Source organism: Quercus robur, chromosome 8 (genome assembly GCF_932294415.1).
Source record: "Quercus robur chromosome 8, dhQueRobu3.1, whole genome shotgun sequence".
Classification (NCBI taxonomy): domain Eukaryota; kingdom Viridiplantae; phylum Streptophyta; class Magnoliopsida; order Fagales; family Fagaceae; genus Quercus; species Quercus robur.
In genome coordinates this window covers 16,519,313-16,540,253 of record NC_065541.1, presented here as the reverse complement: position 1 = coordinate 16,540,253, position 20,941 = coordinate 16,519,313, and the positions used below count along the sequence as shown (strand labels likewise).

The 20,941-nt window shown below is 36.2% G+C and overlaps 1 protein-coding gene across 2 annotated transcripts; it reads left to right on the top strand.

Annotated features, from left to right (window-relative positions):
* Positions 1–3,379: 3,379 nt before the first annotated feature.
* On the top strand, positions 3,380–13,942 carry LOC126694802 (receptor-like serine/threonine-protein kinase SD1-8). 2 transcript variants are annotated; one of them, XM_050391298.1, is made up of 7 exons: positions 3,386–4,786; positions 4,933–5,046; positions 11,968–12,125; positions 12,221–12,431; positions 12,802–13,039; positions 13,118–13,268; positions 13,347–13,942. In XM_050391298.1, the coding sequence occupies exons 1-7, from the start codon at positions 3,490–3,492 to the stop codon at positions 13,638–13,640; spliced, it is 2,463 nt and encodes an 820-aa protein (XP_050247255.1). In that variant the 5' UTR covers positions 3,386–3,489; the 3' UTR covers positions 13,641–13,942. The 2 variants fall into 2 exon arrangements, with proteins under 2 accessions (XP_050247256.1, XP_050247255.1); XM_050391299.1 differs by lacking the exons at positions 11,968–12,125; positions 12,221–12,431 and having other exon boundaries at positions 3,380–4,786.
* Positions 13,943–20,941: the final 6,999 nt, after the last annotated feature.

The following is a 20,941-nucleotide window of genomic DNA, read 5'->3' as shown; positions in this document are numbered from 1 at the left end:
ATTTTTTCCAAGCATGCATGTAAATTCCTTTAAAAGAAACCATTATCTTTAGTGTAGTCAACAATTTGTTTTAACTTTATTACTTTTATATGAATGGCAAGGGCTTGATTAATAATCTTTCTCTAATCGTATTTCTTGCATAATTATATATGATGATGAAAGTGATTTCTCAAGTGGCATTGCTATTGTAGTATTGTGAGATGAAGTTTGTATTTTTGGCCAAATTTATTAAACACACACAAACACACACATATATATATATACATATATTAAACTAAATTACTTATTTTCATTCATTTTGAAGTCACTATCCCTTTAAGAAAAAAATATATATTTGATTTTATTTAGCTATCCATTGATCATGCATGAGTTAGCAACTAGTTTTTATCTAATTGCAACGTCATCAGTTCCAATTTGTAGCTTATAAGAGTCGGAAACACAATCAAAAACATTATAACATTGCCAATTTGTAGCTTATAAAAGGAAACACAATCAAAAACATTATAACATTGCCAATTTGTGGCTTATATGAGTCGGAAAGACAATCAGAAACATTTTCACCATAATGTGACTTTTGGACAGCTGGCTCAGGAAAAATCCTTGATCTTTCTTGAAATGTAGAAATTCTTACCCAGCGAAGGAAGTCGCTGAAAACAGCCAAATAGGCATAAGTAGGCAGTAGCTGGTGGGGATCTCTTTCCAAATGAAAGCTCCCCATAAGTCAATTGTCGATCAAGGTCCCCACCCGTACTTGTCAATTGGTAACCATTAAGTTTAGAGTGAATTTGCAAAGAGCATAGAACAGCCATGGTGGGAAAACTAGAAAGAAATTTTCTGGTCAATAAACTATGGTATATTCTTGAGAGCCTGGGAACAAATTCCATCATAGAGAAGCAAAGGATAGAATCAGGAGATGAGATTTTTTTGCACAATGTACATTTCTCTTTCATTCCAAGTCTCTCAGTCAATTGTCTATAAGCCTGGACCAAGCTTGACACCTAGTCAATGTTCCTACTAGGCCAGCTGGCAGATCCCATTCAATATTGAAGTAAAAATATGAAGACAAACATATGGCTCCCATTTGAATGTGTGACTAGCCACATTTCCTTATCCGTTTCAGTCAAAGAATATTCGTGAATCTTGCTCTATAATTTCAAAATCCTTATGCTCACCTATCCATTCCATTCACATCATAGTGCATTTATTGTCGGGACCAAGAAAAACTACAATAAATGCAACATCTGTGAAAGGGTGTAACGTGGTAATTCTTGATCACAACTAAGGACCTATTTGGATGGAAGGAGAAAGGAGAGAAGAAGGGGGGAGAGTAGAAGGGAACAAAATAGAGCTAGCTAAAATAGGCAAATAGAAATTCAGCAAAAAAAAAAAAAAAAAAAAAGGCAAATAGAATAGAGCTACAATTTATTAATCTTTACTGCCTTCGTCCCTTCATGTACAGTTTCCAAAATATTCTAGGCAGTATGGGCAACCTCTACATTAGAGATCCTTTTAAATTCTTCCATAGAAACAATATTAAATATAGCATTTATAGCATTGCTATTAAAGTTTGCTGCTTCTTTTTGTGCAGTGTTCCATTCACTAACAGGAGTTGTTGGTCTCTCCCAACCATTCTCAACAGAGAACCATACTCTCTCATCTAGGGATTTCAAAAAGGCTTTTATCCTAATCTTCCAGTAAGTATAGTTATTCCCATCTAAATGGGGAGGGATCACAATAGAGTGACTATGTTCCATGACAAAAAGAGTCAAGGATCAACTCAAGGTAAACTACCCAAACAAGAGCTAACCTACTCTAATACCACTTGTTTTTTTGTTTAGACCTCTTAAAACAAATTGCTTAACCTAATATATTAGCCAAGTGATTATTTACATTAATTATGAGATCTAGGTTAAACAAGGACAGATCATATCATGCATAGTAACGGAAAAATAAAAAACACAATGATATGATGACCCACGAAAACCAATGAAACCAACAGTTTCAAGGTAAAAATCTAGGGAGGATTTAATCTAACTATCCTTAAGGTAAAACAAATCCACCATAAGAGAATTGAATTTTTTACATTCAAATTTAATCGTAAATCTATTGCTATCTTCAGTAGTAACTTACTGACACAACCACGTGCATGCTTTGAATCCACAGACTCTTTCTCTCTTTGATTTGCACTACACAAGCAGCCATGCTTGTGACTTTGAGATCTCACTCAAAGGTTTTAGATCACGGCTTGTTGATCTTTGCAGCAACTAGATTCCACAAGCACTTGATTGTAGATCTTGTTCTGGTAGATGCTTGTAGAGTTAGAAGATACAGAATCTCTCAGATCTTACAAAATTAAATCACAAGTCTTCCAAGAGTCTTCAAAACATAGTTAGAGTTTTCATTTTATACATAGGAGTGTTGGACTGAAACCCTAAACGTTTTCGCGGACTTAGGCCTGTTTAAACATCTGCAGAAATTCTTTTTTTGCGATTTTCGATTGATCGAGCTTCACCAATTGAATAGTCAAACTTCACAGAAAATAATTCTTTTTCTTTTACCTTGTACATTCTTGAGTCTTGACCTGAACCACTTTGAGCAATGTCTAACAACTATCTTAAACATGTTTTTGTTCACGGTTTGCCAACACATACAAGTTGAAATTCTAAACATTTAATCCTAAATCTTTAGAACCTAACAGAAATTGTATTAGAGTTGATTCTAGATCAAAAGCTTCTCAAAGAAAACAAAATTTAATAAGCTCAAATTCGTGCTTGTCAATATTTTTTTATAGGAAGTACTTGTCAATATATTAATTGGCGCTTTAGTTTATTTCTTCTCCAGCTTCGTACCATAATTTGTTGGAAATTTAGTAGTCATTAAATTAAGTGGGAATTTGCAAAGAGTATGGTACAGCCATCGTGAGAGAAACTAGAAAGAAATTTTCAGCTCAATAAACTATGGTATATTCTTGAGAGCCTGGGAACAAATTCCATCACAGAGAAGCAAAGGATGGAATGTGGAGGAGATTTTTTTGCAAAATGTACATTTCTCTTACATTCCAAGTTTCTCAGTTGTCTATAAGCCTGGATCAAACTTGAGACTTAGTCAAAGTCTCTCAGTTGAATACGGAAGTATAAAAATAAGACAAAAATATGGCTCCAATCTGAATGTGTGGCAGGCCGCATTTCCTAATCAATTTCAATCGAAGAATATTCGTGAATCCTGCTCTATAATTTCAAAATCCATGTGCTCACTTTCCCATTCACATCCTGGTTTATAAATAGTAGCAACCAAGACAAACTACATATAATAAACGCCACGTCTGCGAAAGGAGTAACGTGGAAATTCCTGTTGACAACGAAATGTAGAATTTTCAAAGAAACAAATAGCTTGAGTCAATGCATGGCCTTCTATGTTATAGTCTTTGCTCAGAATAATGGGTCTAAATTTTACATATTGGCTAATTAAGAGCTCTAAGAACAGAAAGCAATGGACATCTTTGCTTCTGTGCTTTTGAGTTCCAGTTTGCTTCTCTTCTACTTTGTATTCTCGGATGCTGCTAATAACAGCATTTCTCAATCCCAATCCCTCAGGGACATTGAGAACGCAACCTTGGTCTCTAAAGATGGAGGCTTTGTCCTGGGGTTCTTCAGTCCAGGTAATTCCAATAACCGTTACTTGGGAATTTGGTACAACAATATCCCAGGTAAAACGGTTGTTTGGGTAGCAAACCGGGGCAATCCAATCACAGACTCGTCTGGCATGTTGATGGTAAACAGTTCAGGTAGTCTTGTTCTTCTTGGCCAGTATTCGACGTTTGCTTGGTCGGCAAATCAAACAAAAGTGGCCAAGAATCCAATAGTACAGCTCTTAGATTCAGGAAATCTAGTATTAGGAGAAGAGAATGAAGACAATTATTTTTGGCAAAGCTTTGACTATCCTTCTGATACGTGGCTAGCAGGGATGAAGCTTGGATGGGACCGAAGGATTGGGCTGGATAGGCGCCTAACTGCATGGAAGAGTCCAGATGATCCCTCTCCAGGAGAACTGAGTTGGGGGATTGAACTTCATAATTACCCAGAATTAGCCATGATGAAAGGCTCCCAGAAGTACTTCCGGTCTGGCCCATGGAATGGCCATTTTTTCAGTGGTATGGCGGAGTTACAGGACACCCCGCTTTACAACTTCAAGTTTGTCTCCAACAAGGACGAGGTATACTTCATGTTCGAAATGATTGAAAAGTCTGCAATCACAAGAGCAGTTTTGAATCAATCACAATCACAGTATCAGCGCTATGTGTGGGTTGAAGAAAAAAAAGAATGGAGCATGTTCTTGAATTTGCCAAAAGACAAATGCGACACTTATAATTTATGTGGTCCTTATGGAAATTGTATCATGGGTGAGTCACCTATTTGTCAATGTGTAGAAGGATTCAAGCCTAAATCACTACAAACATGGAACCCAGAAGAGTGGGATAAGGGTTGTGTACGCAGTACGCAATTGAGCTGCCCGGATAAAGATAAAATTGGCTTTGTTCAATTTTCTGGGCTCAAAATGCCAGATACCACGAATTCTTGGTTGAACGAAAGTGTGAATCTTGAGGAATGCAGAGTCAAATGTTTGAACGACTGTAACTGTATGGCTTATTCAAACTCAGATACTAAAAATGGAGGTAGTGGCTGTGCCATGTGGTTTGGGAATCTAATTGATATTAGACAGATGGCAGCTAACAAGCAGGATGCTAATAGCCAGGATATATATATTCGAATGTCTGGTACAGAGCAAGGTATGGGCCTATAATCTTAATTTCTCTTTTATTCGGACTTTGATGAGCCATCAAAGCTAAAATCTATGTTTCCATCTGTTTTATTGCATTAAAGTCTGTTGCACTTAAAATGTTTTTTCTTTTCTATTACAAATGCAACCATGAAGTGCTGAAAAATAAGCAAAAGAGGAAGGTGATTGTAATAGTTGCGGTTGCCATTGCCGTAGTTTTTGGGGTGCTCTTGATTCCCTACTGCATTTGCAAAAGGAAAAGCTTGAGAGGTAATATTACGTTCTCTTACCTACTTTGAGTTATTTGAGTTTATATTTTATGTATTGGCTCAAAAAAATCCTATGTACACCCTGTTAAGAAGCTTTTACACTGTGTTCACTAATTAGAGTAAACCACATAAAACTCGTGTGTTCCATTACTCTCTCTCCTTTTTTCATCTTCAATTTATTTTAACATCGTTTCAGAGTTTGTGGCCTTCAATTACTTCCGCTTCTTCACATGCTTTGTCCTTTTATTGCACCCACAAATCATATCTCCAGTTTCAGTCTATATATATCGAGCTGCAGACACAGATCTGAAACACCCTAGCTTGCTGCCACCACAGGCACAAGAACGCCCAGCTGTTCTCAAAGCCACCAGTGCTCTTCGTCTTTGATTCATTGGCAGCACGGTGCCATCCTCTTTAGCATCGTGTTCATTCTCCACCTTCCTTGGCCATTGGGCGATTCCAACAGCTTAAGTTGGGTGACCGTCTTTGCATACGCTTTTGCGCACTATCTGCATCTATTCACGGAGGAAGTATTCCTTGTTTCAGATATATGTTTCCTCACTCTTATAGAATCCTTCCGCCGAGGATCGCACCAATTGTGAGGGGAGAAACATACACCAAACAGGTGTATTTTCTCCTATTCCCGACTCTCACCAACAGATAGCATACACCGTTCTGTCTTTCACTATACAGATCATGGCCAGTAAACATTTTACACATGAGTCAAACTTTGAAGTTTTGGACTCATTTTCTCTTATTCAACGATTCACGAGGGACATTTACCCCACTTGTCCAAAGCTTTTTTTTTCAAGTCGACGAAGGGAGCAAAGTACACGCGGCCTAACCAACAACCCATATTATCTCTTCCCAAAAAAAAAAAGAAAAAAAAAGTGACCTCTCAAAATAAAAATCTACAAATCATCCCTTCACACGCTTTCACGATGTCACGTGTCACCCAAAGTTAATTCTTAATTGTCACTATCATTTGGCCCTCTTACATCAGCGTGACATCATCGTGTCATATCACCTTCATCCCACATGCCACCTTATTTGGCTGAACCCGATCCTTCAACTTGTCAGAAGATAATCATGTTAGCACCCATCGTCTGCCAAGTCACTAGTCACGTTAGTGCCACGTTAACACAACCATTTAAAGTGCCACGTTAAACACTTCTGCCTTGTAAGCAAGTGACGCCAACATGACATTAGCTGTAGGACTCGTACAACACGACTTGGATCCAACACTGTTTTCTAAACCGCTTTCTTAGACCATTTCAGATCATCCTAAGTTTATTCCAAATTTTAGGCATCATTAAGCTTCTACCTTGAGTTTGTTGTATAGCTATTGGAACATAATAAAAAGAAAAGACCACGGTAAGTAAGAAAATTCGTATAAGCTTCTTGAAATAATTACACAAGTCAAAAAATGTCACTAGACTAGGATTTTGAGCAAACTTGAATCATTTGTAGTACTTGTAGCAATTGTGTTTATTCGATGAAAATTTTCACTTCGAGGTATCTCTTTGGTCTCATTCTATCCTCGATGTACTAAGTTATTTTCGGTAAGTTAATCCAAGTCCAAAACTTAAAACAAGCACATTCAAGGCTAAGTCACTACACTCTATTTAACTTCGAAGTAATTCATAGTTGCAAAGAAAATAGACATGATGTCACAATTAAGTAATTGCATGAAAAGTAAAACATTGGAGGGGAGCCTACTTTCATTAATGTAATGACACATATACAGTCAAGGATTATTCTAATTTAAAATAGAAATTTAAAGGATAAAAAGAATGAGTTAATTTATGTACTTGCTTGAGTGGAGAACCAAGCTTGCTCAAGCAAGTAAGTACATGCAGGCTCAAGCAACTCATTAAAGCTTGCTCAAGCAAGGCCCCACCTAACTCTTGTTCAAGGCTCACTCGAGTGAGAATTGAATAAACAAAATTTGAATCCTGTTATGATTAGAATTCTAACCCCATATATAAACACCTACTTAAATCATCTTATGCACTATTTCCACTTAGATTATAGAGGCAGAAAGGTGCTTTTAGAAAGAAACTCACGTATTTCATCCCATGAGCTTTTATGAGAAAATCCTTCTAGTTCCATAAAAAGCTTGTGATCCAAAGTTTGAAACCACGGAGCGTCTCTTCTAGTGTGTTCACTTTAGATCAATTCTTCAAGGAGACACCTTAGAGTGTACTGGAGGTTTTGATTCATTGACGCAAGCATGCTATTCATGAAGGGATCCATACAAGAAGAAGATCAAAGTTTTAAACCTGTTGTGTGTCACAACAATGAATTACCTATTGGAATTGTGAAGTCTTAAGTACAAAGATTTTGTTCAAGATTATAAAACTCCTTATTTTCTTGTGGATTCATTAGTTGGGATAGATTCCCCTAATAATGGTTTTTTCTTTGGAGATTTTTCCATCAATTTTCCATTTCTTTACTATCACGTGTCCCATGCTTTTATCACTTTTGGTATTTTACTTTATGACTTGGTGACTTTTTGTTTTGTGGTTGTTAATATCAACATTGTGGATCATGTGATAAGTTAATTCAACATTAAATAATAGTTATTTTGAAAACTTAATTGAGGACTCTAAACCGAATTTAATAATTGGTATCAAAGCATAGGTAGACTCAAATTCTGAAATTTAACATATGTTGAAAAGGGTAGGACCAAAACTGAAATTCTAGTAGAACAATGGTCCGAGGAATAACTCTTAGATTATAACTGCAATAGTAAATGCTTAGATGCCATCTTTACATCTATCTCTCAAGAAGAATTTAGAAGAATCGTTATGTCTAAAACTATTAAGGATGCTTGGGCTGTCTTAGAAATTACAAATCAGGGAACTAAAGTTATATGAAACTCTGGGTTTCAAATGTCAACTTCTGAATTTGGAAATATTAGCATGAGTTTAGGATGAAACTTTTGATTAATTCTATGCCAAATTTAATGACATAGTAAACTCTAGCTTTAACCTAGGTGAAAAGATATCCTTGAGCCCAAATTTGTTAGGAAAGTCCTAAGATCTTTACCTAAGAGGTTTCGTCGTAAACCCACACTATAATAGAGGAGAGTATGGATCTTGACACTATCAAGATTGAAGAATTAGTTGGATCAGTACTTGATAGGCTAAAAATGTATTGATCTCTTGTGATAAATTAATTGATTAATTAGCTAAGTTTATTAATTAATCAAATTAACAAGCAATATGCGTGGTAGTACAAATAAATCACAAATTAAACTAAGAATGCAGCGGAAATTAAATTGACACGGTGATTTGTTTATGAATAGGGAAAACCTACATGGCAAAAACCCCACCGAGTGATTTTAAGGTCATCACTCCCGAGAATTCACTATTATCAAAACAAGCGGTTACAAGTAAAGGAATCTTAGTACCTTATACCAATCTACAGTTGAACTCTTACTCCAATACCTAATTGAACTTGTTCTATAGTGACAATCTATCCTTTCAATACACGGCTTTAGTACGTGACTAAACAATTGAGGGCATCCCAGTACGCGACTTGATCACCAACTTAAGAAGAATGTTGGTTGTAAAGTTCTTCAGTTCATCACAAAACCCTATGGTGTACAAACACAACAGCTTCTTCAAGAACTAGGGCAAACTAGGTTTCAGGTCACATTCTTTTTCACACTTGTGGAATTGTGCTCTTGTGCAACTTGTGTCACCTTTTACGACCCTAAAAATAATTCTTATATATATTTAGGGTTGTGAGAAAAGAAAATTCAAACATACATTCACGGATTGGATGAAATTTAGAACTAAAAATTAGAACTTCATAAACCTTGACAGATATCCTATTTGTCGAGCAGCTGTCGAGCTTCGAGTTGAAACAACTCTCTTTAAACCTCAATAGATGCTAGCTGTCAAGATTTAAAATCCTACACTTTTTGACTTGATTCTTGGACTGACTTGTATGGCTTTAACACTTGCACTTGAAACCTTATTTCTTAAAGTATTAAACATATTCTAGATCTACCCAATTACAAGTAAAGTGCATTTTATCAAAAGATTAGCCAATTCTAAGTTGACATATGTTCCTAACATCAAATCACATATGTCCTAACAGTACTGACATATGACCTCTTTTTACCTTAAACTAATAAAAACAAGATTGTTGCTCTGAAAACTGTTAAAGAAGAAGAGAGTTATACCCCAGATGAGGATGAGGTGAAAGTGGATGATAAAGCTCTTTTGGCTAAAAAGTTTAAAAACCTTCTATAGTTTAGAAAGAGTAAGAACAAGTACAAAACCCATAGAACTTTTGAGCTACCAAAGAATGAATTTAGTGAGAGGTTAAGGGTAGGAAAGAACAGAACTATCAAGTTATCAAGCATCATGAGTGTTTTGGTTATGGACATATCAAGGCTAAATTCCCAAATTATTTGAAATCAAACAGTAAGGATATGAATGCCACCAAGAGTGATGAGTTGAAGAGCAATGCCTAACTCTACTCTACTCTCCCTCCATCCACTTCAATCCAAACAAACCTTAGATGAACTAAATGCTAACTATCACCACCACACCCTCAATCTAAACAAGCCATTAAGGATGAATTATGTGATGATGCCACCCTACAAAACTACTTATAACAAACTTTATATGGAGTGTATCAAATTCCAGAAAACTTTTGAATTAGCCATTAAGAAGTTAAATGAGGGAGAGCTAGAGAAAGAGGCACTAGTAGTGGAGTTACATGAAGCCAAAAATTTGGCTGAAACATACAATAATGAGAATCACTCGTAGAAAAGGTGACTGAACTTGAAAGTGAGCTAGGTCTTGCTAGAGCCAAGTTAGAAAGATAAAGGGAAGTTCTCAGAAGCTAAGTTTTGAAACAACTGGCCTAAGGTACATCGATGTAGAATCCTTTGTCCCATCCTTTTTTATGTCTTGCGGCACAGAAACTATGTTTGTCCCCCTTGCTAAATCATTGGGCTAAGCTAGAGCAAACTCGAGTAGATAAAGGGAACCATCTCATAGGTAGATAATATGTCTCACAGCCTATCTCTATACGGCCACCTAGGAAGAATAGAACCCCACATGCTACTTAATTCGGCCACTATGCTACTAGACATAGCCATTCTAATCGCTTCTAGTTGAAGTCTAAGATTCCAGTGTCAACCTGCGGCTAGAGATCGAGTACCTACTGTCAGAAGCCAAGATAAATTGCTTGGTGACATGTTCAAACCTCGAGCTTGTTGACTCTTGGAAGCCAAGGTTGGAATTTACCTCACTTAATCTGCCAATTCCTTTTCTCAATTAGCCTATAAACAGTTTAGGATCAAAGCCTAAGATCATTTTGTCTAGGTGAGAAAGGATTCCAAAACAAAGTGTCATTCTTCGTGTCCGCTTCTTTAATACTTCCAATCTAGTGTTGGAAAGATCTGAACATAAGTTGGAGGACCTTTATTCCCTATCTACAGGTTTTAGATCTGAACCTATCCTCCAGAAAAACAAACTTACCTTGATGAGAAATGGACAAACCATAGATTTGAAACCCAGGTCCGGTCGCAAGGTTGAAGCCGTAACTTCATCTTCCTTATCTGTACGTTGAAAATGCTGAAAGCCCCCAGTGATTGCAAGATTCATGATGCTAAGGAGTTTTAATCAGACTTTGTGGGCTACAAAGACTCAGAGAAGGAACCCGTATAGACAGAGGGAGAGAACTTGTACTAAAACCAAGAGAAAAGAACTCCTACAGAGGGGGAGAGAAAACTTTCTCTCTCCTACAAGCTGTAGGAGAGAGAAAGGTCTTTTTGTAGCATCTCCTTGGTACCGTTGCTACACATATTGCTAATGCCACTTAGTGCCCTATGCCCATGTCAAACATTTATTGGTATCTTCTTGCACGCTACATCTTTCTTGGAATCTATGCACTACTCTATGGTGGGTCATTTTTTTTCACTGCCTTGAACTATTTACTCAAGGGGCCTCAGATTGATGGGGAGTATTCTTCTACCTGTTAGTATTTTGTCAACGAAATTTAAAAATATGCTTAAAGTATCGTTGATTGAAGAGGCTTGCTCAAGTGGAAACCAAGGTTCACTCAAGGGAGTAAATACTTGCATCCCAAATGGCTAGCGAGGCTTTGCCTGATCCTCACTCGACTCTTGCTTAAGCGACAATTATGGAAACAAAATTCAAATCCTATTCTTATTAGAATTCTAATCCTACATGTAAGCACCTATTTAAACCATCTAAGCATGATTTCCAATGAGGGTATAGATGCAAAAACTCAAAGCTTTTAGAGAGAAAACCCATGCCTTTCATTCTATGAGTTATCATTAAGGAAGCCTTCCAAATTTTTATGAACTTGTGATCCGAAGTTTGAAACCACGGAACCTTTCTTCCATTGAGTTAATTGTCGGTCAAATCTTCAAGGAGGTGTCATAGACTGCATTAGAGTTTCTAGTTTGTTGACGTGAACATATCATTTGTTAAGAAATCCAAAAAAGAAGTTTAGAGTTCTGAAGTTGTTGTGGTCACAACAGTGAGTTATCTCCTGGGATTATAGAGCCTAAGTACAAAGGTTTTGGTCTAGATTGTGAAACTCCTTTTATAATGGGCTGCCTTAGTTAGGATAGGTTACCGTTAGTTAGGATAAGTTACCATTGTAGTTTTCCCTTTTGATGAGTTCTCCATTGGTTTTCCACTTCAATATCATATCATGTGTCTCATGATTTTATCGCTTTTACTATTTTGCAAGATGACATGGTGACTTTTTGTTTTGATTGTTAATATTGACATTTTGGATCATATAATTGATTTAATTTGAAATTAAATAACAATTCCGCTCTATAATCAATAGGTTGAACCGAATTTAATAGTTGTCATATTCTAGTTTATTTTGTTTAATGTGAAGCCAATCTTGCTCTTATTAGATAACATGGAGAACAATGAGATGCTAGACCAGAACATTGAACTCCAAAGTGAAGACTTAGAGGTCCCATTCTTCAGCCTAGCAACCATAGTCACTGCCACTAACAACTTTTCAAGTGATAACAAGCTAGGTGAAGGAGGCTTTGGACTTGTATACAAGGTAAATCTACAAAATAACTTTATAATGACCATAGAAAAAGTAGTTATCATCATATTCTATATCAATAAAATCTGCTTACAAATGTGAATTTACAGGGTATACTAACAGATGGACATGAAATTGCCGTGAAAAGGCTTTCACGAAGTTCTATACAAGGATTGAATGAGTTTAAAAATGAAGTTATGTTGATTGCTAAATTGCAACACCGTAATCTGGTTAGGCTTTTGGGCTATTGCATTGAAGGAGAGGAGATAATTTTAATTTATGAATATATGCCCAACGGAAGCTTAGACTCCTTTATTTTTGGTATGAACTTCTCAAAAACTTAATAACTCTTGCCAAACTTTATGATTTTTTTTAAGGACGAAGTTTCTCCAAACCAATTTAGATAAAAAGTTCCTCCAACCTACTAAGTGACAACTTAAAAAACTACACTTATTTAGTTTGAGTCACACACTCTACTTAATAGTCAAATGCTCTGTTTAAATGATTTAATGAATCATGCAATTTAATACTTATGAATGGTTTTATGAACTGCCACATAATGGATGGGAGGAGATTTTTCAAACTTGGTTTGGAGGAAAAATTTTTCCATTAATTTATTGTTTTCAATTTCAATTTCTTCTTATATTGTCCAAATTGGACTGAGTATTAACACAAATGAGAAACTTGCCAGATAAAACGAGAGCTAATGTTTTAGGTTGGTCTATGCGCTTCAATATTATTTGTGGGATTGCACGAGGGCTTCTATATCTTCATGAGGATTCTAGATTGAGAATTATACATAGAGATCTCAAGGCAAGTAATGTATTACTTGATAGTAAGATGAGCCCAAAAATTTCTGACTTTGGCATGGCTAGAATCTTTGGTGGAGATCAAACTGAAGGAAATACAGATAGAGTGGTTGGAACTTAGTAAGAATTCTTAACATGCTCTGTTGTCAACATTGTTTTTCCTACTCAAAGATTTTTATTCTTAATGATGTTTTGCAGTGGTTATATGGCACCTGAATACGCCATTGATGGTCTATTTTCAGTGAAATCTGATGTATATAGTTTTGGAATATTGTTGCTAGAGATATTAAGTGGAAAGAAAAATCGAAGGTCTTTCCATCCAAGCCAAGGTCTAAACCTTGTTGCACATGTAAGTTCTCAAAAGTGTTGACTCTTCATTTTACATATAATTATACAAATAATGATAAGAAAATTTTAATTTTTTCAGGCATGGAATTTATGGAAAGATGGCAAACCTTTAGAACTAATTGATACTTGCTTAGAGGATAGTTGCATCCTATTCGAGTTCGTTCGTTGCCTTCGTATAAGTTTCTTATGTTTGCAACAACATCATGAGGATCGGCCTAACATGTCATCTGTGGTTATGATGTTGCATGGAGAAAGTTCATTACCTGAACCTAAAGAGCCTACTTCCTTGGTAGGGAAAAAATTGTCTTCATCAAGCGAGAACCCATCACTTTCAACCAATGAAATTACTATTACACTGTTAAAGGCTCGATAGCTAAACTCCATATCCATTACATTATACTAAGTGCTACGTCCACAACTCTTTCACAAAACTTTCATGACAAATTTTAAGTGGTAGGTTGTTATTGGTAGGCAAGAAAGTAATTTCAGTGGTGGTTTTAAATTAAAACCAATAACGACTTGTCATCTAGGATTTGTTGTGAAAGTGTTATGAAAGTGTTGTGGATATAGAATTTATCTATTATATATCTCCTAATTGATATTTGTATTGTACATTTTGTAAGTTAAACACAATTGTATTCCCAAGAAGGTGGCATGATATGAATCTTATTTGAATGGTAAAGGCTTAAAATGACATCTTCAATAAAAAAAAAAAAATTAAAAAAAAGGGGTTTTAAGGCTACTTATAATCTATTTAGCCTGTTTCTTAACAAAGAAAAAAAGTAGTTCTAATGAGACTTCAAGTTCTAATTCAAAAATGTCTCTCCCTTAGGATGGTGGCTAAGAGCCAATGGTGAACAAGCTTAGACAAAAGTGGTAAGGATTAAGAAATCGACATATGACTGGCATGTGAGCAAACAAAATATAATTTGTTGTTTTATTGCTTTATGTTGTTTATGAGTGTTGATACCCAATTTTGATAATATGGACACAAAGGTCAAATGGTAGAAAAGCCCAAACCAAACCAAAAAAAAGAAGGGAGAGATTAGAGAGTAGAAGCAAAGCAATAGTGCCACACCCTTAAGGGCTAGAAAGTGAATAAGCACGGCCTAAGCAAGGGGCTCAAAGAGAAAGAATTCCCATAAAGAACAAAGGATAGAACACAGTGAGATGGCCCTCTTAAAGAAATGAGAAAGGTTCTTGAATGGGTCCAAGGAAGAAGGAATGAGGCAAAAAGCCCAATGGGCCAACCTCATAGGAATTACTAAGAAGGAATAAGGGAAAGGCCTTGAAAGGCCCACAGGCCCAATTGGGTAATACAAAATAAGGCAAGCCCAACAAGCCCACACCATTCTCCACAAAGAACGAGTGCAAGTGGGAAGCCTCAGTCTTGACAAAGAATAAATGAGAAAAAAATCAAATAACAGCGGTAGAAACCATGTGGGAAATAAAGAAGGCAAGGCGTAAAGAACGAAGACAACAATGTAATAGTCGGAGCACCGCCAACGTGTATCCAGCCAATACAAGGAGGGTGGGCCCATGGCTAAAGGAATTACAAAGGAGTGTGGTTTGGTGAAGGGGAAAAAAGAACCTATTTTTTGTGTCCTGTCAAGACCTCTTTTGGGAGGTACTCAACTAGGAAAGCATCTTTACCCAAATTAGGCAGTAAACCGACTGGGACCACTTAATGCATACTAGAGGGATTGGTAGAAATAGACCCAAGGTTTTACCATTAAAATGAGAGAGAGAGAGAGAGAGAGAGAGAGAGAGAGAGAGAGAGAGGGAGAGAGGTACATGGTTGAATGAAATGGGTGAGAGTTTGTCATGGGACAAGTAATGGAAGAGAGAGAAGACGTTGTACATGCTTAGAGGTAGTGGAGGTTGAACCCATATGGCTAGAAGGGTAGTGGTCACCTTTGAAGAGTGTTTGCAGCAGACGAAAATGGTTGGTGAATGTTGAGGGTGGTTTCTTTACTTCTTCTACCCTAGACACGTGTTTTGATGTTATTAGACAACTTCTAGTCTAGGCTTTTTCTAGGAAGGAAGTTGGGCCTAACGCTCTCGTAGAATGAACTTTAAGGTCCTATTCTGCCACTGCTAGTTTGTGCACAAACATTAAGTCCAAAGTCTAGGGGACAACACTGCAAACTAGGCTTATTCTCCATTTCTAATGCAAAAGGAACATTTCTTTAGCTTTTGCTGCGGAACTGACTTTTCTTAAATTTTTTGCTGTGCAGTAATACTTTTTTGCACTTTTCTGCAACATGAATGACTATTCTTCATTTTCTACTGTGGAAATATTTCTCCACTTTCTGCACATAAACTCCAGAATCCAAACAAAATATACATCAAGCAAATGTTAGTTTAAAAGGGTTAGCATACATATACTCAAATATATATATATATATATATATATATATATGGGGCAAAATAATGATTAGTTCGCATTAAAAGTAATGCACATAATAACAAAGAAATAATGAAAGATTCATAAAAAATAATCATGGGTAAAGAGTATTTGCAGCAGGATGTTGACTAAAAAGATCTCAATCCTAACTCATACAACCTTATTACCAAATAGGCTATAAAGTTATGTGGTTTGGAACATGAATCAGAGTAGTCATCTTTTGGAGATTGTAAAGAATGTGCTTTGGTGTTTTCCAAGGCAGGGAAAGGATTCTTAGTGATGAATGCTAATTCTACCATGTGTACTTTGCTTTCTCTTTCTCTCAAATATCGCTTTCTTTCTCTTTTCTCTCTTCTTTCACTTTCAACTCACTATTCATATTTCCTTGGTTATTGTGTTGTTCTTTCCCATATTCATATGTACTATTCCTATTTATACCACAACTTAATCCATGCTCTTTTCCCTTTTTACTCTTATTTTCACCAACCATTTTGTCTACAGCAGACACCCAACTAATACCCACAGCGTACTGGCCATTATCTTCTAACTGTGTACAAGTGGGTTCAATCCTACTAAGGAGTTTCAGTCTATTCCTTACGACAAATAGCCTCCCCATTTTGAATAAAGGCCAGTCTGCCGCAGAGCCTCCTCACATCTCTTTCCCTAAAATGGTAAAGGCCTCCATTAAATCTCTTTGCCCTCATCCTCTAGCATGCATTAGATGGTTTCCACCTACTCATCCCTTTTTTGGTAAAGATACTTTTCCAGCAAAGCATATTCCCAAAAGTGGTATCAATGGGATACCAAATCTAGGTCTTTTCCCCCTTCCACCAAACCACACCCTTTACACCTCATTGACTGTGGGCCCTACTCCCTCGCATGGCTAGGATGCAGAAGAGCAAAACTTAGACCTTACCTTACTCACTTGCCTTGCTACTTTTGTCTTTTCTCTGATTTTGATTTCTTTCTCCTTCATGTGTTTTTTGTTGCTTTTGCTTTGTTTTATTGTGTTTCTCTTTGCTCTTTTTTCCTTCATGTGTTTCCTACTGTTGTTGCTTTGTTTCTCACTATGTTTGTCATTTTCTTTGGTTTGGTCTTTCTCTCCTTCACGCAATTTCTTCTGCTAATACTTTCTACTATTCCTTGTTTCTTTCCACCATGTTTCTCCATATTAGGTTTAACTTCTATCCTTTTATACAAAAGGATTTGGGCCTTTGTGCGGCAAATAATCTTTACTAGATCAAAAGGGTCTTGGACCCAATTTGCCTTAATTTGCCAAATTCATTATGCAGAAGATTTGTATTTTGCTGCAGATCAATTTTCCTTGCATTTCTTTCTCAGCCTAGATGTAAGTCTGTACCTTTTTTTTTTTTGGCTTTTATTTATTTTTTATTTTTTCTTTCCTTAAGGCTAAAAGAGAGAAATCACATAAGCTTGATTTGTTATACAAATAAGAACAGTACCCATAAGAGGAAGAAATGATAGTGACGTAGGCAATTTGGATAGAAAATTGAAAAAGAAAGAAGAGAGAAAAGGGAAAGAGCGAAGTGAGACTTAGAAAAAAATAAAAGAGTGAGTATGACAGAAACATCATGCATCAATAGGCAAATCTTTTCCCTGCCTCACGTAATAAACCTACTCTTTGTAATCTCATCAGATGAAAAGTAGCTATCTTGACCCATCCTCCAAAATGTATAACTTTATGGCCTAATTTGGTAATAAGGTTGCATAAGTTGGGGTTTGGGCTGCCTTTAGTTCACTTTCTGCAGAGACTTGTGTGTGTGTGTGTGTGTATTATGATTTTGCTGCTCTAACTATGCTTAACTATTGACAAACTAATTAGATTGAATTTCTTGCTATAACACACACACACACACATATTGCTTGTAGTCTTTTTGGGGTGACTTGTCTTGTGCACAGACTGGCTCTAAGTAGATCCTACAGAGATAATGAGTCAACCTTACTCTCATACCCACTGTAGAGAGCCTTAGCCTAAAAGCATTAAAGGCCCCTACAATAATATTACTGTAAACACAAAATTTTCTCAATTGTAAAAAATCAAACAATTGAAAAGAAATAGGTTTGCAAATATAAATTTGTATTGATGTATAATGAGTACAATCTCAATTTCGATTCTTTTACAAAAGAATATCCTTTGATTCTATCTTCATTGAATTTGACTCGAACAAGAATCTTCTTGACTTTGGTTGGAAGATGGATTGAACAGTCTTCACAACAAATCTCTAGCTTTGAGCTTATTAGAGATTTGTTGTTCTTCAAGTCTTCAAACGTGAAGGCTCTTAGGTTGAAGTTCTTCGGGGCTTTAGAGGCTTGATCTGTTGAGCTTCAAAGATTTGGGTTTGTTGAGGTTTACGGAGGCTTTTTAGCTTAATTCCAATAGAACTTCAAAGAACTCGAACAAGAGATCTTCTTGATTTTGATTGGAAGATGGATTGAACGGTTTTCTCAATGAATCTCTAGCCTTGAGCTTGTTAGAGATTTGTTGTTCTTCAAGTTCTTCAAGCCATTTGAATGTTCTTCAAGTTCTTCAAAGATGCTTCAAGCTCTTCAAAGATTCTTGAGATAGAATTTCTCCAGAGCTTGGACCCCTTGAAAACTTTGTGTTGAAAATGAGAGGGGATGTCCTCTATTTATAGTGATTTTAGAGGATAAGCTCCACTATGAATTGATATGCTTGAAAGTATGTAGTAGACTTTTGATTGGTCCAAATTCTTCTTAGAGATAATTATCTCTATTTATTTATTTTGATAAAGATCATATTTCGATAAAGATAATAATCAACAAAGATAAATAATTATCTCTATTTAATTTATTTAATAAAGATAATTATCTACCAATTTTGAATAGAAAATTTATCTTTATTTTATTTATTCACCCCCACCATCAGTCCTAAGGATTTTGATTTCAGACTCAAACTGATTCTCAACAAAGCTTTAAAATGCAAGAAAATAATAAACACTTCAGATTTATGTTTAAGAATAAACAACCAAGTGAATTTAGTGAAGTCATCAACAAAAATGACATAGTATTTATAACCAAGAGTAGAAGTAACAGGAGCAGGGCCCCAAACATCACTGTGAACAAGTTGTAAAGGAGAAGTAATAGACATAACATGCTGTGGAAAGGAAAGTTTGTGCATTTTAACACTTATACAAGATTTACATTGAGAACAAATGTTATCATGTACAGAAATTTTAACACTATTATTGAAGGAAGACAAGGTAGAATGAAGAAGCTTGGAGCATGGATGACCAAGTCTTTGATGCCACAACATTGCTTTATTGGAAACAGGAGTAGTAACAGAAGACTTTAAAGCAAGGGATGAAGCAATCGCAAAATCAGCAGATAGTTGTGAAGGAAATGGAATAGGATACACACCATTCTTACTTAGGCCTTGATAAAGAACCTTCCCCGTAGCCAAATTCACAATTAAGAACTAATTGGCATCAAAATAACAAAAGGCATTGTTTTGTAAACAAAGTTTATGGATAGATAAAAGATTGGAAGCTAAATCATGGACCTTAAGGATATTATCTAAATGAAAGCAATGAGAAGGTGTTTAAAGCTTACCATTACCAACATGAGTCATAGGTAACTCTTGCCCATTCCCAACAGTAATAGTTTCATGACCAGTAGTAGCTTGAGAAGTCAATGAAACGTGAGAGAGATCAGGTGTAACATGATCAGAACACCCTGTATCAGTAAGCCAACTTGAAGCATTTGCTGAAGCAAAATTGGCAGTTGCTACCATAGAACTAGCTGCCATAGATGTTAGCTTGGCTGGAGCATGTTTGCCTTGATAGGCAAAATTCATGCGATGATAGCAATCCAATGCAATATGACCATTCTTGCCACAAATCTGACAAGTAGGTCTTGAAGACTGAGATTGACCTTGAGACTGAAATGAAGGAAAACCAAAACCACTCTTATGCATAGATTATGGTTGAAATCCAGGAAACTGAAGAATACCATTTGCATTGCCAGAGGACCGACCAGAGGATTGATCATTATTAAACCCAAAATTAGGACCAAAATTATTAAATCCTCTATCATGACCCCTTTGATTGCCATTTCTACCTCTACCTCTATTATTATTCTAATTAAAACCACTCTAAAGAATCATAGCCATAGTTGTATCCCTAATCTTAGATTTCTTCTTAAGAGCCCCTCTTCAGCATTCAACAAAGTATTCAATTCTTTAATAGTAACCACATCATTACGAGTCCTAATTGCAGAACAGAATGCACTATATTCATGTGCTAATGCTTCTAAAACTAAGTGTATAAGCTCTTCTTCATCAACAAACACAGCAACAAAACTCAATCTATCCCTAGCTTCTTTAATTCTTTGAAAGAAATTATCCATGCTTTCAGAACCTTTCTTAATACTCAGTAATTCATTCCTTGAACTCAAAACATGAGAACGAGATATTGAAGCAAACCTCTTTTCAAGCACATTCTAGACTCCTTTCGCAGATTTCTGACCCACGATGATGATGGCTAGGACTAATGGTGATAAAGTAGAATTGATGAAAGTAAAAAGGGCTTGCTCTCTGCTTTTCCAATTGAGAAATTCTAGATTTGACTCTCTAGTGAAATTTCCAAAACTATCTTTCAAGAAAGGATTTGGAGCTACACATGATTCTTCAAGAAAACCAATCATCACATAAGCTTCAAGATTCACAACAATCTGATGCTTCCACACAATATAATTGGTGAAATCTAGCTTCGCTGTCATCATGCTCAACATATTTGATAACAATAGCAACGATGGATTCACTAGGGGACTTGTGGTTGTAGTGGTAGGAGTTGTTGAAGAACTAGAGCTCGGAGTAGAAGCCATTAATGGTGGCTCTAATACCATAAAAAGTAATGCAATGCAAGAAGAAAGGAATAAAGGAAAAACAGAGAGAGAGAGAGAGAGATTTGATGGAAGAAAATTCTGTTCTCATTGATTGATTGAATCAGATACAATATCCAATATATATAATTGTAACCACCTCTATAGAGTGTGGAACAAATCTAACCAACCCATATTCAATGCTACCAGATCTTGACATGTGGACATAAAACAATACCAGACTCATCCTTAACTACACTATGCTACCTATAGTTTACCTCTTATGTCAACTATCCTACAGGTCGTTTACCAGCAGCCTTATCACCAATTGTGTCAGCACCCTCAACCACAGTAGCATCAGTAGCATGTGATGTAGCATGTGCCTTCACATCCCTCACTGAGGGCAA